Here is a 25,279-nt window from a genome sequence, read left to right on the forward strand (position 1 = left end):
TGCACACTTATTTTTGAGGACCTTATTGTGTGTGCCTTAGAGGCAATTTATAAGCTGTCTGTACACTTAGTATCCCTTACAGCAGTGTCTCGATTTTTTTCTTTTTCTTTTTTCTGCCCCCTCCATATGGGCGACACTGGTACCACAGACAGGCACACTCTTGGCCTGTTTATCTTTCTCATTGATTTTCTCCTACTCATATTATGGTCCTCTTGGTATTCCACGACTCCCCCTCCCTGATGCCATTATGGTATCAGCATCTTGTTGGCATATTATTTCGATTGCACCTGGACACTGTTGTATTGTGTGCTCATCCCTCCCTTTTCTCCTTTTTTGTGGTCCTGATGCTGCTTATCTTCCACAATCTGGTGTTCTTTTGTGTGTTTTTACCCTTCTGGTGTTCTGCCTACCTTCTTGGGGTTCGGTTGCTGCTGTTGCCTTCTGCAAGGGGGTTTTATACATCTCTACCATCACACCTGTGAGGTACCTGTTGTGTCTGCTGTTCTTCAGTTCTCTTCACCTGGGACACCTGTCCCCTTGATTGTTTGGATCCTTGTCTGGTATCCTTATTTCACTAGAGACAGGATTTCCCTTTCCATCCTATCTTTCCATGAAGCATGCTCAGGTTTCTTACCTTTTTCCCCCTGCTTCCATGTGTAAGTGTCATAATCAACTATTTGTTGCCTTTAGCTTCCCCCGGCCCTTCGTTTCCCCTGGCGGTCTTCTTCTTATTCTTCTCTTTCATACTGGACTTTCCACATGCTGTTTATTCTTTGCTTCTCCTGCTACCTTCTGCTGGCATCCTTCCTCCGTCAGTGGGTGGGTGATGTCTTCCACTTCCTTCTCTATGTGGCTCTGTGTTGCAGTTTCCCATCTCTGTCTTTCTGTTTCTACCTCAGTTACTGTTGTAACCGCTTTTTTACGACAGTATGATATATTATCTCTGTCCTTCCTTGGTTACCTCTGTTCTTAGAGTGTCCCTCATTCCTCCACTTATCGTCCTCCCGCTCTCTCACCGGCGTATCACATGAGTTTCCTTCGGTGGAGTTGGATATGCTTTTGCTGTATCCTCTATGACTGATTGGGTCTACGGGAATTTCTATGTTTTTTTTTTATGCACATGTATGCCTATCTCTTGAATGGATCTCTTGTAGATGTCATTTGCTTCAGGTTTATATAGGTGTGTGTTTTGCACATATGGTCGTCTGGCCATCTATACGCTGTACATCGCTGCATTTTACCTACACCCTTGCTGGTGACAAGGTTCAACCTTCTTGGTTCTACTTGTATGTTTCCTTCCTACTCTTCAATGAGCGCCTCCGTTACATTATTTCGAAGGGTGTCTTATCTATCTATCAAGGTTCTCAGTATTAGAGCGGTTTCCTTTTACCGTTCTTGTCTTTCTAGCGATGCTCTTCAGCATTCTTGTTTCTGTCTTTTCCTCTATCAATCTTTTTTCAAAATGTGTTTCTCAGGATAGTTTCCTTGACGATCGGTGGGTGCTCTTTATTTGTTGTATGTGTTAGCTGTGGCTGAGCATGCTGTGTAGGCTCCTTCTATTGGCTTTGAACCTGGACTCTATGGACTATTGTCCTTGGTTCCTTTTCATTCCCCGATTGTAGGTTGCATCCCTTTTTGGGGCTGTCTTTTTACTGGTTCTATACCGGGTTTCTCAGGGCCTTGTAGCTTTCTACTCCCTGTGGGCTTCCCGTAGTCCTTCTTGGAGATCAGTCCTTTGGTGCACATCCTGCTTCACCTATCAACTTTTAGACAGTCTGGTCCCTTTCTATCTTTTGGACCGGCTTCTCCTGTTTGGGGATCTTGGATGAGGTCAGTTAGCAGCCCCTCCTCCAAGTATGGTATTGCTCGGCCAGATATCTCTATCAAATGGACACGAATATTACCTTCGGTATCGCCTTATCTTTGCAAAGGCCTTCCACTGCGTAGCAACATGTGGTGCTGCACTTTTAGTAACGTTTGAACTGTTTGAGCTAGAAACAATTTCTTATGTTAAAATCTGGATTATGTAGCAAATGTAGCAAATCTACAATTATGTCAAAATCGCCCTGGCCGCACAATCGCATAATTCCAGGGACCTTGTGTAAAACCTTATACTTACCTATATCTAAGGCACTAAACCAGGAGACAGCAAACGTGTGGTGGTGACTAGATGGCTGCCATTTACTTTTTTAAATGAAGTCATTAGCTAATGATATACTGCTTTATGTTCGGCATGTACATCGGATTACCGTGAAGTTATTGCAGTGTACCTCAGCCCCATGTATAACAATTTTTTTTGTGACTTATAAGTTTAACACTAAGTAATACATTTAAGGCTACTTCCAAAAAATACCTTTTCCAACTCATAATCTATATTCATCAACATTCCAAAAAATAGCTTTTCCAACCCATAATCTATATTCATCAACATCCGTTCACCCACTTTCATGATGTGTCTGTTTAAACTAGGTTCTTCTACACTACACACCACTTCACTGTATGCCACTACACTCTGCTAATTGACTCTAAGCCACTCTCCTCTGTACCATTCTACTGTACTACACTGCACTCCACTCTACCCTTCGCCATTCCACTCTACGATACTCCATTCAAAAGTGTTCCTCTCGGCACCACTCCACTCTATGCCAATCCACTCTACTCTACTCCACTCTACTCCTCTCAACTTTATGCCAGTACACTCTACGCTACTCCTCTTTGAGCCAAATCACTCAAATCTATTCTACTCTATGCCTCTCCACTCCATGCTATTCCAGTGTCTGCTACTCCACTGTATACCAATCTACTGTTCACCACTCCGTGGCACTCCACTCTGAGCCTTTTCATTCTATGCAACTCCACTATATGCCCCTACACTCTCCATTACTAAACTCTACTCGCTACACCACTCCACTCTACACTATTCTCCTCTGCCACACTCCACTCAATGCCCCTGTGCTATACACCACTCCACGCTATTGCACTCTACACCACTCTACTATATGTCACGCCAAGGCACTCCAAGCTACGCAATTCCACTCTACACCACTATTCTCTGTGCCGCTACACTCTATGCTATTCTAATCTATGCCACTACACTCTACGGAACTCCACACTGCACCACTCTAGTCTACAGTATTAGACTCTATGCCACTCTGCTGTATGGCACTCTGCTCTATATCATTTCACTCCATGCCACTCCACGCTACACTGTTTTCTCGCTGTTTCAGGGTTGTCCCCTATAGATTTTAGGTTGCTACTAAGCCGAGGACCACATGTTTTTTGTAAGGGATGGGAAACCCCATTGTGAACCCTTCAGCCAATTGTTGTTTGTCTCGGATTCTTGGATAACTGCTTAGCAGCTTGATAAGTCTCATTGAATGAATGTGTGTGGGCAGGTGCAGCCCCTTTTACGTCCCTCCTGTATCCCCAGGCATCGTACCACTTCCTCTATTGCTTCTTTGCGCTGCCTTTGTCTCTATTGTTACCGGTTACCTGCGCCTTGATTTTGTTTGCAATGCATGGCGGGGTGGCTGCCACTGCAGTTCCCACAGCAATGTTTGAACCTGAAGGCGTTCCCCCATCTACATTCGTCCTTATAGTATTTCCAGCATGCAGCCACCCTTGTCTTCCTAGGTATTCCACCAGCCTGACCTTTCCTTCTGTCTTTCTTTGACCTGTCCTTGGCACTCATATTTCCCTTTAAACCCTGAGGGACAAAAATTGGGTTCCCGGTTGCCAAGCCTTTCCCTTGCCGCCACCATGTGGGTCATGAAACCCTCCATATCTTGGTGATCCCATTCTATAACTGGCCAGGTCTGCATTTTCTCCCTTAAACCCTCATCGTACTTAAGCCATGATTCTCCCTGGTAATTTTGCTGAGCCTCACGCACCTTTTCCTCATACACAATTAGGGCTGTTGCGCTCTTGGGGAATTTTTCTATGATTACTCAAGTCCTGAAGGCCCGCAGCCAGTTCTCTATTGTCGTAGCCACTCTAGGTTTGCACTTCTCCCTCATGTACTTGCCCTTTTTGTCCTGCACAATCAGGTCTAAGCCTACTTCCAGCGAGGAGGGACAGATGTATTCGCTTGCAGGTTTACCTGCTGGTTCCGCCCTTCCACTGTCTTGGGCAGTTGTGGGCCCTTAGGTGTTCTACCCTCTCTCTGACTGTTCGGGTGACAACCCCAATCCCTGTGCCCTCCGTGTTCCTAGCTTCTTGATGGTCATCCCATTCTGTCAGACCCTTCCTCTGTCCCTTGTTCTAAGTGATCCCCTTGTCCCCTTCGTTACCCCTGGCTCCTAACCAAGATTCCCCACCAGCAGGGGCTCCTGGCCTTGGCCATGTCCACCATGTCACCCATGCCCCTGGATGCGGCGTTACTTTCCCCCATGCTTCCCTCCGGAACTCATTTTGGCCCCCCCTTCGGGTATGTCGCCCATGGTGGCGGTGGGGCCCATGGTGCCTGCGCTGCATAATTATTTACCCCTTAAATGTGTGCCAAAGTTTGCGATATGATAAAGCATCTCATCATTGTTACCCTTCTGCCCTTGTATCCTTTTGCGCGGCTTCCCCCTTACGCTTAGCACTTGGTTCTCATTATCGCTGTTGTCTTCACTGGATCGTGACATGCTGCGTGGCTCCCTAGGGGGCCGCTGTGTTGGCCACGACCCCTCGTCGCTGCGGCTGCCAACCTCTATGTCTTAGGTTCTCTGCTGCTTCTAGTTGTGCCGGAATGCTCCTGATTCGTCTTCCAACTCCTGGTCTGGAGCCCATTGACCCTCCCCCTGTTGCCACGGCAGGAGGGTGTGGCACCTTCCTCGGGCCCCTCTTGCCTGGTTGAGATGGGGACTCCATTTTGGCTGCAAGCTCCTCCTTACCAGGCCTTGAGGGGGCGCTGGTGCTGGCACTGATCTCTTCTTTTTTTGCTGGCCTCTCTATGTGCTCGTCCATCCACTGTTCGCCTATCAAGGCCGCCAAGGCCCTTGCCTTCTCAAGTAGAACTGCCAGGTCACCATCCAGCTCGGGCTCATTACCTTCCGGGCCTGTGCAGCTCCTTCTTCCCCATTTGCTTGCACCAATCGCTTGCTACAGCCTTCCTAAAGCGGGCTGGAACCCTTCTCTCTCGTGATGGCACTGCGTCCTTGTGCCATATCAGTGTTGTTTAGTTCCAGTAATGCACCTGCGAGTAAGCCCTATTGACTGCCTTCCTTTTTTTCAGGCAGCCAATTAGGTCACCACTGCCTTCAGTCTTGTGTGCTTGGGACTTTGGGCAGCGTGTGCTTCTTTTCCCCACCTCATCTGCCCTGGTGGTTGAGCAGCTCTACTTGCCTCCGATTCCTGTTCGTCACGTTCGTCGGTCTGCTCCCAGGTACCAGGAATGGGGCAGGTGGTTGATACTTGCGGCACCGCCCAGCGAGTTTGCACCGCCCCTTACGGCCGCTATGCGATGTTGCTTCCCCCTTCTGACAGCCGTACTCTTTGTTCGTGCTGGTCGTGGACCCGTTTCCAGACGGCCCTTCAACAGTTACAGGGCTGGATCGGCGGGCTCTTCATTCGCTCCTCTTTCGCCTCGGTGCTTCTGCTCAGTCTGGAGATCCAATGAGCAGGAGTCCAGACGCTCGCCTTCCGGGCTGGCTTCTCCTTCCTTCGAGCGATTCTCCTTCCACGACAGTGACTCCAACGATGGCGGATTCCACTGCAACAGAGGTTTCTCGTGTTCAAAAGGTGGACCCTAATTCCCTTTTGAACCCCCCAGCCGCTTTCTTTTCTGGGCCCTGATTGGCTACCAGTCCTTGTCTTTGGGTCACCCAATTCAGTGCGCCCCTACTTTTCGCGGGCTAGGAGGTTGGTTCCCGCCCCCAGGGGGTGTTTCTTACGGGGTCCCAATTCAGTCCGGCTTTGCCTTCCTGGCCCGTGTCCCTTCCTGATCTTAAAATACTCACCATGTGCGATCCTGGATCCAGGAAAAGTTTTATAGCGTGCTGCAAGGTGACGTAATACTGCTCTGAGCTGACTCCACACTGCCCCGAAAGTGACGAAGTGGAGCCGCATATAAGCGGCATCACTGTGCGCTGATACCAGTTCCTTTCTTTGCATGCCTTCCAATGTAGAACCCATGCTCTGTTTCTGTTTTTTGTTAGTTTCCCGACAATTTCAGTGTGCTGGTAACAATGTCCCAACCAAAAACAGGTGTCAAGCCATGCTACAACTGCAGGAAGCAGATTTAATTAATGTGCCTACATGAGGTGTGCCTTTAGTGACTGGTCTTGGAATTGGACTCTTAAGTTTTGCAGTAAGTCCAACCTCATGCACCCGAAAGCTATCCGAGAGCAGGAGGTGATGTATAATATTGAACTCAAAAGAAGTTGCAACCTTCGTTTATGTCCCGCTCATGCTCCTAGCGGTGGGCTCGGACGCTGTCCCTGTCTCGAGACCACTCCTGAGATTGTTAAGCTTCATTCTCAAAGTCCTTTGGTAAGTAGAAGTCCAAGAGCAAGCATAAGAAATCAAACCAGGATTTGACCCCATTATGACACTCTTGACTCCGGAGAGAAGACCCAAGGGCATCATGATGTCAGTCGCACTCCTTCAAGGTCTCTGTCTACTACACTGATTCTTTGCTTGGTCCCACCATGAACTGAATTTTCATTTCTGTTGTTGATCCTGCCGTCAAGAAGGAAATGCAGCATATTTCCAACCGGTTTGACTGCCTCTGGCTCGTCTTAGGTCCCCATAGCACCACCGGGCCCTCTGGTTGTCTTAATAATGGCAGGTTCATCCCCTGTGATGTCTGTCCCCTTGGTAACCGTTACCACACCACTAGTGACACTGCTACCGACTTCTACTCTATGGACCCTTGTTGGTAACATCCTGTGACTCAAAAATTTGGGAAATAGTGAGACCTGCCTTCTTAAATGAGAGATAAGCCCAAATTCAACAAGATTAAGGTTGTATTAGAGTAGCAAGTGCAAAACAGAGCATGAAATGAGTAACTGTTTAGGGTATCTGCCTTGTTCCCTTTTGTCTGTTTTTACTGCCTCTAACTAGAATATGTGCATGTTTCTGCACGCTGCTCTAACCACAGGAAATTACTTCATAAATAACCCTTTCCATACTTATGTTGTACTATAAGTCTTCTTGTGCCAGCTCCTAGGGAAACACTATCTTGGGGAGCCCATTGTGGGATGTCACACTGGGAGAAGATTTACACAGTTAAAAGTGTCAATAATCAAATTCATACTTTTTAAACAGCTGATCCTCCCTCACGTTGCATTTACTTGGTTGTCACTCATCTGCTTCTCTGACAATCATGTGTGGCTAGCTTTATAAAGAAATCTATACATACTATATGTAATTGTACAGGATGATCAAACGAGTCTGATCATTTAGTATATTCAGTTGCTAGAATCCTTAATATGTTAATAATTAACTTGGTTTCTTTCTTATAGGAAAGTTCTGAAGAGGCTATCAGGAAGATTTTATCAGAAGTAAAAATTCAAGCGTTTACACCTTCTAATAAAGTAGGTTAACAGTATTATTAACAAATCAACTCCTTTTTGTATTGCTTTTAAATGTGTGTAGATTCACGATCTGGTCATTTTTAATTTACTGGTAATTACACACTGTAAAGCACATATAGCTTAAAATCAAATTCAGTAAATGATGTATTTAGACTTCACCCTTTAGATTCAAGCACTTCTCCTTGAAGAGTGCAGGAAATCCATGGCAGGTATATGTTAGGTATTTGTTCTTTTCAGTTTAATGTTCAGAAACTGGGGTGGCATGGTGAGCAAAAGAATGATGGATTTAACTCAGATCTGTTCACTGGGGGCGAATGTTTTGATTTGTTCTGCATTCCGTCCATCCAATTGTTTGTCTAATGTTCAGAAATATAAATTTTAGCTGCAGCCTCAATGCGATGGCGGTCGGACGATTGTCCAACCAGCCTTGTTTCCGACTCGAGTCTGTCCGACAAGGAGTCGTTGGTCCTGATTGCCCAATTAGGATACAACGGCTTTTTTCCCATTGCGGCTTCTGCTGCGGCCCAGAAAAGGGCTGTAGCACAAGCCTCAAATGTAAAAGGGATGTTTTTGAACATCCATGCACTGTGTGCCAGGCACCATGTGATGCCTGGCACACGGTGTATGGCTGTTTGGGGGAGCACCACATTGGCTCCCCAGGCCACATAGTGGAGGCCGAGGGATACAGTGGTCCTGCTAGGGGCACCCAAAGTCCCTTTCCTGAAAATGTTGCAGGAATGGGACATCGTAATCCCTATGGCAGTGCCTGCGCAGGCACCTCCCCTATTGTAGGTATTACGGTCTGACCAATGCCCAGACGGGCTCCTTGAGCCTGTCGGAGGCGTCAGTCTGTCCCTCCAACTGCTGTGTTCCCACCGACCATGATGTTATGTGGCTGTCCGACACTATCCTGGCTGTTGGGCCTATTTCTTTATTTCTTGATGACACACAAAAGAGTAGGTATTCCAATCTTTGTGAATTCAAAAAAGATACACATGACAGAAAATTTGGATTAAAGTTGAGTAACTTTTTCTTACTATTTTTGCCAATATTCTGACATGGCCTCATAGTCACATTGATCAGTTTCCCACTTTTGGTTTTAAATAGTACAGGTGACAGCCACGGAGCAGGGGTCCCTTACGTATTCAACTATTATGAAGCAGACCACCTGCATTTCTTTGAAGGCTAAAAAGAGCTGGTGTATTATAGGCTATACTCTCATGGGAGGACCACTCTTGGACGTCCCCTGGCAAGTAAAAGCACAAAGAACTCCCACTATGTGTGTGTTACTAGTAACATTGTCCACCCTGCAGGTTTGAGACAACTTGATGATCAAAAAGAGGCTTACCTCCTTCCCCTCACATTCATAGAGAAATACTGTTTTTATTTCCAGTCTGAATGGGCTACCCTACCAAAAATGGGTGAACGGTTAATGCAAAGCATGATTGATCATGGAGAAATTAAACCTTTGAACACTTGAAGTATGAGTGTGGTCTTTCCAAATCAGAACTCTTCAGATACATGCAGCTGCTCCACTGGCTCCATGAGCCTAGAAGTAAACAAGGGCAAGCAAAAACCTGACTCCCTTTGAGGGGTATCTGCTGACTTGGTGCAACGCAAATAGGAAGAGTACCGTGTTGCAACTTCCAAGGCAGCAAAGGCAGTTTTCACATGTGCTGTGATTACAGCAAGTAAGTTGCACTGAGGTGGAGCTAGCCATTTAGAAAAGAAATCCTTTAATGAATACTCCTTCCCACCGATTCCTTATGGGAACCTTTCCAGAGGCATCAGGATGGATCTAGAACGTGTTAAAGCACTCTATTAGCGCCATCTAGGTTCTGCCAAAGATCCATGAGACAACCCTGAAAGTGGCGAAATGGATTGTTAAAAAGCACCTCAGGCGCCCAGTGACCTCCGACCCATTGTTATCTCTTGTTACTGATGCAGACACCAGAGCAGCTGGTTTTTCTTGCAAATCTTTGCTCCCTTTTTTCCTGTGCAGATACTGGGATTTCTTTTGGAACTATGCCATCACACAAGTCATTGGACTTCAAGCCTTGTGGGTAGTGTCCCAGTCAGATTATATTTGATTCCCCAGCACGGATGATGCTATCATGTGTGCCTGTGCTACCTAGTTGCTCGAATTCATGTCTGCACACCTGGCAGGGGCCTGAGAAATATTTATCTTCACTTGGCTTATAGACCCTAATTTAAATGCCCCAACTGATGGCAATACAAGTCCCTGACTCCCTTTCAGGAAAAACCTCAATGCCTATCTTTTCCTTTAAAGCTAACTTTCTAGTTTCTATGTTGGACCAGCACCAGGAGACTTGCTGTTGTAGCATGTACAGTACAAATATATTCAGTTAGTTACTGTTACCTGAGTGAGTAAATATACTTTATGGCTATCCTTGAGAGACAGGATCATCATAACAGCTCTGAAGGAATCGAACTTCAAATCGATTCAGGTTTAGAACCTTGTTGAAGAGCACTTCTTTTAATAGAAGATCCTACTAAAAAAATACCAGAAGTAAAAGAGGTCTAGGACTTCCTCTGGCATTTTTGTTCCAGGTTGAAGATAAACCAAGATAGCTTTTTATGTCTAGAGACATTGTGTGAATCATAAAACAAAAGAGAGACACCCCTCAGCAAACTAAGGGGACTGGGACACACAGACAAAACCAGAAACAAACTCCCCAAAGGAGAAACCAAGATTAATAAATGTACAGAAGTATATACACGAAACATCAACATACAAATATATATTATATTTATAGTCACCCAAAATTAATAAAAGACTAAACAATAAATCACTATCATTCAGGTTGAGAATCTAATAAAATTGCAAAATTGTTTCACAGTCCTTTTCATAATACATCATAAGATCATGAATTCATGTACATATTTTAAACATTTCTACAATCAGATGTGGCCGAAAATGTGCACATTTTCAGCCAAATTTGGTTCAAAACCATGTCTGAACCCAGCTCCACCTCTCAGGAGGAGACTATGCTGATTGGTACTATTTTGGAGGGATGGTCGGAAATGAAAGCTAGGAGGCCGGAGAATGGTGTTAAATTGTTTTATTGAAGCGTGGGACACAGAATTTGCTGGGTGTATTAGGATGTGGCTTCAGTTGTTGGAGAAAGATTACTGTCCAAGAAAACACTGGGGTCAAGGTATGGCGAGATAACGGACGGTGGGTCGTGCAGGATGGATGTGGTGTCCTTTGCTCAGGATACAGAAGCCTTCAGGCTGGTGATGACATCCCAGGATACTCCGAAAGAAAAAAACCCACTACCAATACTTCCAAGGGCACCCTTTCTGGATCAGAGAAAGATCGAAGAGGGAAGTCTGGTCCAAGAGTGTTCAGTGGTGGCGCTGCTCGGGATATAGGGCAAAAAACACAGTTGATTAACAGAATGCAGAACAATGTCTTACATTCACCCCAGTACAAAGATCTGGGCCTAAATCCATCGTTTTTTTGCACTCCACACCACCCTAGGTCAGACAATGGCTATATGCAAATCAGCCTTGACCCTGTGCCTCATGGGAACAGTCCAGCCCGAACTACCAAGCCATGTCTTGGTAGTTTTGCGTAACAGTACCCTTGCGCGTTAGTAGGCGTCGTCTGTGGCTCCGCTTCCGTCATCGGCGTGGGGATGATGTCACAGGAGTACTTAGATGCCGCCCTCGCGCGCTGACGTCAGTTCTTCTTTTTTCCGCGCCAGCAAGCGCCGATCCGGAAAAAGTGGTATCCTTAGTCAATTTTTGACTAAACTTTTTCCTTTTTCGATCATTTTTGATCTTTCTTCGAAGTCGCACAACTCAGACGGTGCCGGTAGGGATGCCCGGGTTCAAGCCCTGCGTCGACTGTAACCGACTGATGTCGGTTACTGACCCCCATCGCCGGTGTCTACATTGCCTCGGACCCAACCACGATGACAAGTCGTGCCCCGACTGTCGGGCCTTGACGTCGAAGGTTAGGCGGGAGCGGTCCCGCAAACGCCTCGAGCTCTGGCAGTCGGCCCGTGCCGTTCGAGGTCCCGGTCCGGAAGGAGGTCGAGGGACCCGTCGCTGGGCCGGAGTCATCACGGCTCGGAGAGTCAACACCACTCCTCGAACTCCAAGTCCTCTGGTAAGATGCATAAGAAGTCGGAGAAGCAAGATTGCTCTTCCGACTTTCCCAGACGCTCACGCGACGCGGCCGGGGGTTCGGGCAACACCGCCCACGCGGCTCCGCCGGAGCCGCAGGCGTCGCGGCCTGCTCGATACCCGCCGGTCCCTGGGCAGAACGCGACGCCGGAGGAGATTGACGCCTTCCTCACGGCCATGAGGTCGCTCACTCCTCCGTTGGGTTCCGCGGCGCCTTCGGGCCAAGCGGTCCCGACTGGGAGCCCAAGTGGGCCAGGTGCTTCGGCCCCGGCGCCGCCGGGTGCTTTGGCCCCGGCGCCGTCGGCGACTTCGGTCCCGACGCCGCAGGGCCCCGCTGGATCCAGTTCCAGATCCGGATCATCGCTTGTCGAGCTTACGACCTCGCCAGCTCCGGCCCCTAGGGTGTCGCCCCCGGCGGCGTTCACATACGACGTCCCCGGTCCCCCCCTCGACCCGGTTCCGACGCCAGAGCGGCTCCGCTCGATGCGGTGAGAAGTCTTTTTCTTCTGTGATCCCGTCCCCTCATTTTACCCTGAGTTCCAGGAGATGGGTGGCGAGGCGGATTGGGAGGGGTCTGAGGACCCTCTGGCATTTGAGTGCCAGTCTTATCAGGACTGGGCAGGTGAGCTAGGGATGCCAGTGGTTTGGACACTTCGCCAGACACTGGTTTTGTCTCCCCTCCTACCGTGGCTTCGGAGGAGGGGGCTGCCTATAGTGTGGTGATGGCGCGGGCGGCCAAGGCCTTATCCCTTGAACTCCCCGTCGCGGCCGTGAGGACTAACCTCCTCACTGAGGTCCTTAAACCGCAAGCAAGCTCTTCGGAGCCTCTGTTGCCGTTTAATGAGGCCTTGTCTGACGTTCTTCTGGGCACCTGGTCCAGGCCCGCTACAGGTCGCCCTGTAGATAGGAACGTGGCCAGACGCCACCGCCCGGCTCCGGGCGACCCTTGCTTCCTGTCCACCCACCCCACTGAGACTGGTCATACAGGCCTCTAACTCCCAGACTGCATTCCCGACGGCTCCCCCCGATCGGGAATCCAAGAGTTACAAACAGTATGGTAAGAAGATGTTCTCCTCACTGAGTTTGGGATTGCCGTCAGTTAACACTGCGTGCCTCTTGGGCCGTTATACCCACTCTCTGTGGGACACGGTCGCGGACGTGCTGCCACAATGTCCGGAGGAGGTCCGGACTAAACTCGCCCAAAGCCCTTGCGAAGGGTCGAGATGCGGCACGGTATTCCCTCCGGTGTGGGCTGGATACAACGGACTCGCTGGGCAGAGCGAAGGCTACGACGGTGGCGATTCGTCGCCACGCCTGGCTGAGGCTCGCCAACTTTTGAGCTGATGTCCAAAACACCCTTATGGATATGCCGTTTGATGGCCGTCGCCTCTTTGGCGACAAGGCAGACAGTGCGCTTGAGCGCTTTAAGGACTCCAGGGCTACGGCCAAGTCCTTGGGCCTGTCGGCCCGCGCCAGCAAACTGCTGCCTTTTGCTCCTTTCGTGGGCAAGGAAGGGGCGCCCCCACACGTCCTGCCAGCCACAGGCCACAGACTAACATCCAGCGCGGTGGCGGACGTTGTAACCGCCGTGGCGGTGCCCGGGGACAACGGCGCGGCCAGTCCAGATCTACCCCCGCAGCATCCAACTCAAAGCCCTCCTAGTCCGAGCTTTCAGGCCCATGTGGCGCCAGTGGGGGACAGGGTTCGCCATCACCTCATCCACTGGCGCGACATCACATCGAACAGGTGGGTGTTGCAAATCGTCCGAAGGGGCTACTCCCTCACCTTCGAGGTGACCCCTCGGGCCATGCCACCGCAGTACCACCGCGTCTCGGGGGATCACTTGAATTTTCTGCGAGAGGAAGTTACGCCCCTCTTGGCCTAGGGGGCCATCAAGCGCGTTCCTGGGCCAGAAGTAGGGTGTGGTTGCTACTCCCACTACTCTCTGGTTCCCAAGAAGGGCAAAGGGGGCCTACGCCCTATCTTGGACCTGCGGAACGTCAACGGCTTCCTCCGGAAGGAGAAGTTCAAGATGCTGACACTGGCTCAGGTCTTAGCTGCCCTGGACCCGGTAGACTGGATGGTAGCATTGGACTTGCAGGATGCTTATTTTCACATCTCGGTCTTGCCGGCCCACCAGCGCTACAGCGCTACCTGAGGTTCACGGTAGGCCACGAGCACTTTCCGTTTACCGGGCGCAGTTTCGGGTTTATCCTCCCAAACAGCGGGTTCGGGATATTCAGATTCCGATTCCGATCTTTCAGCCGTTATCCCGAGTCTCGGTCAGGTTGACGCTGCGGCTTCTGGGGCTGATGGCCTCCTGCATCCTTCTGGTGCATCACGCCAGGTGGCGGATGCGGGCTCTGCAGTGGGACCTGAAGTTTCAGTAGGCCCAGCATCAGGGCAACTTGTCCGATCATGTTTTGATCTCGGAGGGCACTGCAAGACAGTTGCAGTGGTGGCTCACGGATCCCTCTCCCAACCCCAACCGGAGCTCACCGTTGTGACGGACGTGTCCCTCCAGGGCTGGGGAGGGCCACATGGGAAAGGCGGCGATCAGAGGCCTCTGGTCTCCGGGGGACTCCCGGCTCCACATCAACCTCTGGAGCTGCGGGCGATCCGGCTTGCACTGAAGGCATTCCTCCCCTCTGTCCGGGGGAGTTTAGTGCAGGTGTTCACAGACAACACCACCGCCATGTGGTACTGCAACAAACAGGGCGGGTGGGGTCGTGGACCCTATGCCAAGAGGCTCTGTGCCTCTGGCAGTGGCTGGAACATCAGGGGTGACCCTGGTGGTTCGACACCTGACAGGTTCCCTGAACGCCAGGTGCATGATGGATCACGAATGGCGTCTGAACTTGGACGTGGCGCTAGGCCTCTTTCAGCAGTGGGGAGAGCCTTGGTTAGATCTATTCGCCACAGAAGAGAACGCGCAATGTCATCAGTTCTGCGCGTTGGAATTTCCAAGGCGGCACTTGCTCGGAGACGCCTTTCCACCTATACCACTTCTGCCCAGAGTGGCGAAGAAGATCAGGCGCGACCGGGCCCAAGTCATCCTTATGGCTCCGCACTGGGCACGAAGATACTGGTATCCCGAGCTACTCACCATGTCTGTCGATCCCCCGATTCGTCTGCCTATTCAGGAGGACCTTCTGTCGCAGCAGCAGGGGACGGTCCTCCACCCGAACCTGTCCAGTCTCCACTTACATGCGTGGAGATTGAGCGGTGGCAGTTGAGGCCATTTGACTTGCCTCCTGAAGTCTGTAATGTGATTCTGGCAGTCAGGCGTCCCTCCACAAAATCGGTGGAATACATTTGTGGCGTGGTGCACAGCAAAGGCTGTGGATCCCCTTTCTGCCCCTCTTTCAGAGGTTCTCCTCTTTCTTCTTTCTCTTGCCCAGCAGGGCTCTGCTCAGGGCACTCTGCCATTTCCGCCTTCTTAAGGCTCCCTGATCAGCCCTCTTTGTTCAAGTCCCCAGTTGTAAATAGGTTTTTGAAAGGCATCACTCATATGTTCCCTCGTGTTCCTTTCGTGATGCCTCAGTTGGACTTGAACCTTGTTCTGACTTATCTGATGTGCGCTCCCTTCGAGCCACTTCATAACTGTCCTCTTCGTCTCCTTACTCTTAAGACTGCATTCCTGGTTGACATCACCTCTGCCAGGAGAGTGAGTGAGCTCCAGGTTCTTTCTTCTAAACCTCCTTTCCTTTCTGTCCATCCGGACAAAGTTGTGTTGCGGACATGACCCTCTTTCCTGCCCAAGGTAGTCACAGCCTTCCACATCGGGCAGTCCATCACCTTGTCCACCTTCTTTCCACCTCCGCATCCCTCGAAAGAGGAAGAGAAGCTCCACCATCTGGACCCAAAACGTGCGCTCTCATTCTATCTGGATCGCACACGCCAGTTCCGGGTGGATGACCAACTCTTTGTTGATTACGTGGGTGCTAAGAAAGGTCGACGGTGCACAAGCGAACCATTTCTAGATGGGTTGTCTTGTGCATCAAGGCTTGTTACTCTCTGGCTAGAAAGGAGCCTCCTGTGGGGCTACGTGCCCATTCCACTCGGGCCACGGCGGCTACTACTGCCCTGGGTCGGGGAGTCCCCTTGCAGGACATCTGTCAGCCAGCTACGTGGGCTTCGCTGCACACGTTTGCAAGACACTACTGCCTGGACAGCCAAGTCCGGAGAGATGGCTTTTTCGGCCGTTCCGTTCTCCAGGACTTTCTGGTGTGATCATTGGTTCGCAGACCCACCACCGGGGTTGGTATTGCTGGGGTATCTATTCTAAGGTAAGGAATCTAATACTAACCTGTTCTTTCAGATGCACAAGTTACTTACCTTCGGTAACAATATATCTGTAAGAAACAGTAGTTAGTATTAGATTCCTTACCGCCCCACCCATTCTCCCCGATCTGCGAACCGATATCTAGGGTTAAGGTCATCCCCTTTCAGGGCCCTAGTTTCATGGCACCAGTGTTGGTTTTTATCATGGCTCTGCGTTTCTGGCATGGAAAAGCTGTGTATAAGAACTGACGTCCGCGCGCGAGGGGGCCTTCTTAGTACTCCGGAGACGTCATAACGACGCCGACGACGGACGCGGAGCCGCAGACGACGCCTAACGACGCTCAAGGGTACTGCTACGCAAAAGTTTCCGGATCCAGTCTGACGCCTGGGGATATTCTAAGGTATTCTAACTAAAGTTGTCACTCCTTTTCACATTGGGCAGACTATTACTCTGCCCATCTTTTTCCCGCCCCTGCACCCTTCCAAGGAGGAGGAGAGACTTCACCGTCTGGACCCGAAACGTGTGCTGTCTTTCTACCTTGACCGCACAAAGGATTTCCAGGTGGATGATCAACTGACATCAGTGTGCTGGGGCAGCGTCTAAGTAGGCACTGCAATGTCATCCCAGTGACACCGACGACAGATGCAGAGACAACCGATGTTACCTACCGATGCACAGGGGTACTGCTGAAGAAAAAATCTCCGGAATATATAACTAATATATGTCTCTTACAGATACATCATTCCCGAAGGTAAGTAACTTGGTCTTTTCTCTGTCATTTGGTTCGGACGTGCAAGCCTCTTCTCCGTATTTTGACTCCATTCAGTATAATTCTTTGGTTTCTTTACTGTCCTTGATGGTATTGTTATTGATCTCACTTTCCACTTCTGTGCTACTGTCCAATTTTGTAGGTTCGGGCTTTGACTGACCGCCCATCTCTGGCCTACCTTCTTGCATGTCAACGCCTCCATCGAAAATTCATTTCTAATGGAATGTACACCTTTCTTGTTTTGCCCGTTTTGCCACAACACCTCGTGTGCAACCTGTGCCTTTCGCCTGACCTTAAGGAAACTGACTGCAACCAGTGTAAGGTGTTTGAGTCCAAGAAAACCCTTTGGGATCAAAAAGCTTGTTGTCTGGAAATGTCTCAGAAAGCCACAGAAGACGCCCCTGACCTTTTTGGTGAAGAACATGCACACGAGGAGCCGACCGCCTAGGAAGAGGAGGCTTTCTCTATCGACGAAAGCTCTGGTTCCGACCTGGAGGTAGATACTGAGATACTGGAACTACCATCTGGTCAGCACATGAGTACTGTGACCCCAGCTCCTCCATTCAAACCAACCAAAACATTTTCAGCTCTCCCGTTGCCAGACCACCACTGCCGTCGGGTCATGGTCTGATCTGAAAAACTGTTTTTGAGCCTCGCCCTCTGGCCCGGCACCAAAGATTTATCCCAAAGCCAAGCTTTCGGCATTGACCTCTTTGGACTGAGAATAAGCTTCGGTACTCTGCGGATCTTCTGTACCAATTCTGTAGCCGACTCCATCTTCCTCTGCGCCGACCAAGCATCCCACTAATAAGCTGAAAACCTCTGTACCAAAACCTTCGTAGCTGAAAGACTCAAAAACATCATCAGCATCCACGTCTCCTGTCAAATCCATTCTTGAAAAAATGTACATTTGTCAGAGAAAAACTCAGATACAGGAGAGAACTGGTCGAATCCTTGCTTCTCCGCCTCCAAAGAGGAAATTAACATTTGAGGAGGTTGTTGATATTCCTTTTCCTGACCGAAAGAAAACAAAGAGCAATGCCACCAGCCCTGCCTACCATCCTCCTTAAACACTGCCTCCTCCACCAACACCATCCCCACTGCCTCCATCCCCACTCTCTCCAACACAGGACCCACTTGATATTTCACCTCTGGGACACACTGGGGACACTGGGAGGGCCATTGGGTGATCCAGACCCTTGGGAATATATACAACACTGATCCCACAACCCCCAACTATCCAGACCTATATCCAGCTTGTTCTTCCCCTCCTGAGGATGCCACTTCCTTCCAACAGGTTATATCTAGGGCAGCGACTTTTCATAATGTTGAGATACACAAAGAATCACTAGAGCAGAACTTTCTATTTGACACCCTCTCTTCCACACACAAAGCCACCTAATTTTTGCCCATGCTTCCTGGCATGATGAGACATTTTGAGGACATTTTTAAGGAGACAGTCCATGACCGGGTCATTACCCCTTGGGTGGACAAAAAATATAAAGCAGTGCCTACTGACTCCTTGTTTATCAGGATCCAGGTACCTCCTGCCTCCATTGTTGCAACTACTACACACAAAAGGGCAACCAGTCAGGCTACTGGGGATAACCTCGTACTGAAAAGCAAACACATAGATGTGGCTGGGAAGAGGGTGCAGCACAGGCAACCAACCATTGGCGTTTTGCCATTTCACAGGCCCTTCTAGCCCGCTACTGTAGAGCCCATTGGGATGGTATAGAGGAACTCTTGCAGTACCTCATGGAAGAACATCGCAAAAGGGGTCTGCAGCTTGTCGCAGAGGGGCAGACCATTACAAACAACTCCATCCACTGTGCCCTTGAGACACCAGATACAGCAGCCAGAAGTATTAATACCAGTGTCCTTCTCAGTAGGCACGCATGGCTAAGGTGTTCTTGGCTCAAACCTGAGGTCCAGCAGGCAGTCTTAAATATGCCTTTTGATAAGGAGCACCTTTTTGAACCACAGGTGGATTCTACCCTTGATAAAAATGAAAAAAAGAACATTGATAAAGCTAAGGTGATCCGAGCATTCCAAACTTCCACTTCTAGAGGCTCCTTGTGTCAGCCAGCCTATAGAGGGGTATATAAATACACCTCCACAGATACTTCCCAACAAAAACAAACTTAATCTCTCTACACCAAGGGTTATTTTAGAGGTTCCTTCAGAGGAAGTAACAACACAGGAAGGGGCAGAGGTGCCTCCGCACATGGAGCAACACCCACTGCCAAACAGTGACTAGCCAATCCTACTACTCTCCCTTGACCACACAACACCTGTTTGGGGCAGACTACAGTTTTTCCACCCATTCTGGGATTCCATCCCCACAGACTAGTGAGTGCTGTCCAACATGGCTATTGTCTAGAGCTCATTACCACACTGCCCAACATTCCACCTCGCAGTCACAGGTTATCACACGAACATCAAACATTTCTCAAACAAGAGGGCCAAGCTCTTCTTCACAAAGGGGCCATAGAACATGTTCCTCCTTAACAACTAGGTTCAGGAGTATACTCCCTATACTTTCTGATTCCCAAAGCTAGGATCAATCTTAGATCTCCGATCTCTAATCCAGTACATACTATCCGAACACTTCCATCTGGTCAAGTTATAGGATGTCATTTCTCTTCCACAACTGGGCGACTTTATGGCGACACTAGACCTAAAGGACACCTACTTCTACAAAACAATTCACCCTGCTCACCTCAAATACCTATGATTTGTCATAGTGGGTAAAATTGAAAGTGCTTTCATTCGGGGTGACTACACCACCTCAAGTTTTCACAAAATGCCTGCAGTGTTTGCAGCACATCTGAGAAGTCAAAATGCCCATGTATTTCCCTATCTGGACGATTGGCTCATCAAAGCCAGCACTCTCCAGCAGTGCCAACAACCCACTCAGTTGAAACTGGATCTACTTCACAGACTAGAATTTCCTAGTAAAGTTCCCAAGTCTCACCTTGAACCTCTACAAATTCAACCTTACTTGGAAGCAATTCTGAACACACAGTTAGGATTAGTCTAGGTCACCTAACCGTAGGTGGTATATGTCATTTTGGCTGCACACCAACTGTTCACAAAGTTTTTATTCTGGAGGATGGTCTTAATTCATCAAGCAGGTTGAACCTATCCAGGCTAAGCTGTCTGATATTTTCCGGTTAGCGTTGTCCCTGACCCGGCAAGAGTTTGCTGTGGGCACTGTTAAATACTGCTTCTAAGGCCTTTTGTCTTTTCTTCAGCCATTTTTTATTCAGGTCATCAGTTGTGATGCTTTTATGAAAGGTCTTCCATACATTTCTCCCAGCCCCCTTCATTATTAAGCAGTAAGATCAGAATGTGGTCCTTACTTTTTTAATGTGTGCTCTCCTTCCAAGCCTCTGCACAGTTGTTCCCAAGGGCTCTTAACTTTGAAGACTGTGTTACTCATACATCTGTGTGTCATGTCAGTGAATTATGGCTTTATCAGTCAAGCCTTTTTTTTCTATCAAATTTGTGTTTTTAGCATATGCATCCTTTCTTTTAAAACTGGAGTCACATGTTCATGTCGGGCAGTCCATCATACTGCACTTGTTGACTAATAAGCGGACATCAGTTTTACATAGAAGTGGACGCTCACCACTTTGCCAGATTTTCTGGTGTGAATAAAGAAAATACAGTACAGAAATGGACCTTGTTGCAATGGATTACCCTTGGCTATGTTACACTTTGTAAAAAGAGCAGATGATGGACTGAATGCTGAACAATGCAAACATTCACCCCAGTCACAGATCTGGGTTTAATCCATCGGTTTCTTGCTAACCACGCCACCCCAGTTTGGACCCAGCCATATGCAAATCAGTCTTGACTCTGCTTCTCATGGTAAAAGTCCAGCCTGAACTGCCAAGCCAGGTCCTCCCTGGACCGGTTTCAGGGTATCACTCCTCATCGGCCAGGATAGCTTCAATCCAGTGGCACAGTGACCACGGGACCTCAGTTTTTACATACAAGTAGACTCTCACCACTTTGCCAGATTTGCTGGTGTAAATAAAGGAAATACAGTGCAGAAATGAACCTTGTTGTGATGGATTGCCCTTGCCAGTTTTACAGTTTGACCAGAAAGGATCCTTCTCATTCCAACAGGGTGAAAGCTGCTATTACAGCCCTGGCTCAGTGTGTTCCTGTGTTGGACATTTGCCAAGCCGCCACATTGGCATCTATCCATACTTTCACTAGGTAGTACTGTATGACTCTGAGGACGGCTGGGAGGATCATTTCGACCACTCAGTCCTGCATTATTTTCTGGTATGAAGTCTGTTCCTCATACCCACGTTTTGAGGTGGAATTGCTTTGCTATTGATTCTCAAATTGAGGAATATGTGCTAGGAAGGGTCAATCAGAGTGAATTACTTACTTTCCCTTATGCTCTTTCTGGTGAATACTCAAAGCACATGTTCCTCACACACTGCCCTGTTTGCAAAGTGTAGTTTCCAAGGGTAATCCGGTTCAGAGTTAAATTATCCAAATTGTCAACATCCTTAATTTGTCAGTGTTGTGATGGTCTGAGCTGGCGTCTGGGTTCAGGGAAGGCACCTATATGAAGCTCCTTTTTGTCCTGGCCGGGTGTGCAACAGGGGCTAATGGCACCAGCTGGTGCTGGACACAAATGATTGCAAAAGGTTTTCAAAATCCAGTTTAGCGTCTGGGAAGCCATAAGGTGAACAATCTACAGTTTGATAGAATGTCCATCAGAAAGTGTGTTACCAAAGGTAATTAACTTGTTTAAGTACTTCAAACTTTGTTCTCTCTCCTATAGTAAATAACTATAGTGTGTTCAAGTGACAGTTCTATACAGAATTACTGAGAAGAAATTACCTTTTTGTATACACGTTGACAGATTGTTCAAACTGATGAAACCGTGAGGAAACCGGACCAAATCCCTGTAAGCAGTGAAGATGAGAGGAATGCTATCACCCAACTAGAAAAAGTCATATTGTCCAGTGAAGCATCAGAATGTAAGTCGTCTCCTTCCATTATACATTGTTTACATTTCCGGACGTCTTTCCACCATTTATTCAATTCCTGACTTTGAAATGAGGCTGTGTCTGATACTCCTGCCCAACCAGGAAAAGCCTGGTGTATATCTACTATAACAAAGGTCTCAACAGAGAGTATTCATCTACGGCCATGAAAGGTTGTCTTACAGGAGTGAATGTTGAGACACTGCATGTTGTTGGAATGCTTGCTGCATTTGTGCCAGTGCACAGTCCAGAAAGTTGGAGCGAAGAGATTTTCAAACCCCTGATAATCCTGCAGTGGGCAGTGCCCCTGATAGAGGTGAGGGAAATTAGTTATATTCCTTAGCAACAGGGATGGAAAGCTAAAAAGTAGGTGTTGTCTGTCTCTATGCAGTATCCAATTTCTGATTGGTGGGATCAATGAGATAAATGTTTGAAATGTCTTCATGTATTTAGGCACTCCCAGTGTGTGTTTGCCCATGGATGTTGTGGAAGAACGGGGTCTTATTGTGATGGCCTCAGGAATGCGGTAGTGTGACGTCTGAGGAAGCCTGGGATGCACTAGTCAAGCCTATCCCCTCTGTAAGCAGTCTCCTTCGGTGTCAACTCTTCTGTTGGAAGCAACAACAAAATGCAAAGCAGACCATGTCATCTCATTTGATCAGTAAGTGGAAACTGCATCATGGTCACACATCATAACTAAATGGTCAAGGTAGACATTGGAGAGGCCTTTAGAATGTGTTTTTAAAGTAGGGTCAGAACCACCAAGTAGGATGACCACCCCTTCACTATTCTTATGCCTTGCAATAGATTTGTGGGAGGGAAAATTCTTCCTCTTCTGGACTGTAATGAGGCAGATATCTGTCTGTTGGTGGAGATGGCTGCCAATGGGCACATGTCTCCTTTACCATGTTTTAGACACCCAGCATCCACGGGAAACAGCCTGTTCGAGGCATGTGGGCTGCTGAATTCATATCTTGTGCATAGATCGCCGCCTAGTGTTGGGTCCGGATGATTGCACTTGTTGTCTTGGAAGAGTTTTCGAAGTATCATGAGATAGGCGACTGCTCCCTTGGACTACAGTGTGCATGGGCATCCTCTCCATCCTCAGATTGTTTTTTTCCGCCATTGGGTTCGGATGCAAACTCCTATACTCCAACTTCAGAAGCGAAAACAAAACTTTTCTAAAGGCCAAAAGGCCTTCGATTCGACGGTGTTGTTCTCGATCGGTACCTCTCTACTCGATCCAGCCTTCCATCTCCAAGCGGTCGTCGACGCGGGCCGTTGGGCCTTTTCGACGCCACGTGAGCCGACCGTTGATGGAAAGAAGCCCATTTAAAAGGTGCCTGCAATGCCACGCCAAGTTCCCACATACTGATAAGCACTCAGTATGCAACAAGTGCCTTTCCCAAGACCATAAAGAGGAAAGCTGTCCAGCCTGTGCACAGTTTTGATCCAATAAAACTATTCGGAACCGACGTGCAGCCAGGCAAGAAATGCAGCAACAGGCACCAGACCCGGACAACATCTTCGATGACGACCAGGAACTACAAGAGGCGCCAGACTCGGACCTAGAGATCGTCACCGTAGAGGACTACTCGGACTCCGATGACGAGATCCCACCGGGGCAAATCGTGAGTACCCTGCCCCTGACACCATGTACCCCAATAACAACAGCTCCGGTCAAGGCATCGCCGAAAGGCCTTAGCCAAGATCATAAAAAAGTTTCAATTCCCCCGCCATCCAGCTCGGCTCCGAAACCTTCAGAAACCCCAGGGCCCAGTAACATCGTCCCGAAGAAGGTTCTAATGCCAAAGAAGGTCGCCGACCCGAAGGGCGTTGATCCAAAAGCGGCCGTACAGCCAAAGAGCGTCGAGCCGAAACAGACTGCCGACCCCAAGAAGGCCGCACAGCCCAAAATTGTCGACCCAAAACCGGTTGTCGACCCGAACAAGGCCACACAACCCAAGGGCGCCGAACCAAAGAAGGTCGCCGACCCAAACAAGCCTTCGGCACCGAAAAACGTCGAGCCGACAAAAGGCGCCGTACAGAAGCACGCGTCCAAACCAGAACGTCCTCTTGGACCGAAAACACTGAATCCGAAGACACCAGTCGATCCAAAAAAGACAATCGACTCCGGAAAGGACGCTCAGCCGAAAAAACAAAAGACTCCAGTCGATCCCAACAAAAACATCGACTCCGGAGACGACACTTCTCTGAAGAAGCTTACGGAGCACCAAAAAAGTGTCGACCCGAAAGACACTGTCGATCAGACAAAGGGCCCAGCCGAAAAAAGCCACTTCCTAAACCTAAAGTCGTCTACAAGCCAAAGCCTAAGACTCAGCCAAGGACTGTTAAGGAAGAACTCTTCCACCCAGATCCCTCTGACGACCAAGCAAACATTTTTATTGACCCACAGACTGGTGAAGTTACCATCCTGCATAGGAAAAAGAGGCCTTTGGACTTTAAACCTCAGTCCCCCATTCCACTAAGGAAAAAGGACTTTGGAACTTCTCCTTCTAGACCCTTCATTCCTTTTCAACCTATCATACCTACTACTCCTTTCTTATATTCCTTACTCTCCCTCTCATCACGGGGACAACGAGTGTAACACAGGGGATGAGCCACAGCCTCAATATGACTTCCCACAGGACACTGAACCACAGGAACCATGGTAAGAGCCAACTGACACTTACAACACCCATCCCATCCCTGACATGTCCTCTTATCCTACTAAACCATCTCCCACTGACGACACAGTAGTTTTTAATCAGCTCATAGACAGAGCTGCACAGTTCCACAACGTGGATATGCATAACGACCCCGTTGAAGAAGACTTCTTATTTGACACCTTCCCTACATCAGAAAAAAGTGTCAAAACACTTCCCATGTTAAAGGGAGTTCTGAAACATGCACCTGACATATTTAAGGACACAGCCAGGGCACGGGTAATCAGCCCCAGAATAGAGAAAAAGTATAGGGCATCCCCTACAGACCTTGCTTACATCAAAGGGCAGTTACGACTTGATTCACTGGTAGTGGCCAACGCACGTTAAAGGGCCAACTCCCAAACAACCGGGGAAGCACCTCCCCCAGACAAAGAGTCAAAGATACTAGAGGCATCAGGGAAAAGAGTAGCAGCACAAGCCTCCAACTCGTGGAGGATAGCTAATACACAAGCTTTACTGGCTCGGTACGACAGGGCGCATTACGACCAGCTAGAGACCCTAATGCAACACCTACCTGAGCCTTTCAAAGCACAAGCCCAAGATCTCATACAGAAGGGAAAATTCATAACAAACTCCTCCATCAAATGCGCGCTTGACACAGCAGACACTGCAGCTAGGTCAATCAATACTAACGTTCTACTCCGCAGACATGCATGGCTGCGTATTTCCGGTTTTAAAAATGAGGTACAGTCAACTATCTTTAACCAGCCTGTTAACCAGGACTTTCTGTTTGGCCCTGCTGTCGACACCATTTTGGATAAAATGAAAAAGGACACAGAGACAGCAAAATCTATGGGGGCATTGCAATT

At 48.6% G+C, this 25,279-nt stretch overlaps 1 protein-coding gene across 2 annotated transcripts in view; it reads left to right on the plus strand.

Moving 5' to 3' along the window:
* UBA6 (ubiquitin like modifier activating enzyme 6) overlaps window positions 1–25,279 on the plus strand; it is a 1,035,692-nt gene that overhangs the window by 722,205 nt on the left and 288,208 nt on the right. For both annotated transcript variants that reach the window (XM_086961917.1, XM_086961916.1), the window contains exons 27-28: window positions 7,449–7,520; window positions 21,621–21,738. In XM_086961917.1, the coding sequence (XP_086818043.1) occupies window positions 7,449–7,520; window positions 21,621–21,738 (190 nt within the window). The remainder of the gene's footprint in view (window positions 1–7,448; window positions 7,521–21,620; window positions 21,739–25,279) is intronic.

The sequence above is a fragment of the Lissotriton vulgaris genome, chromosome 3_1 (assembly GCF_964263255.1).
Source record: "Lissotriton vulgaris chromosome 3_1, aLisVul1.2, whole genome shotgun sequence".
Classification (NCBI taxonomy): Eukaryota; Metazoa; Chordata; class Amphibia; order Caudata; family Salamandridae; genus Lissotriton; species Lissotriton vulgaris.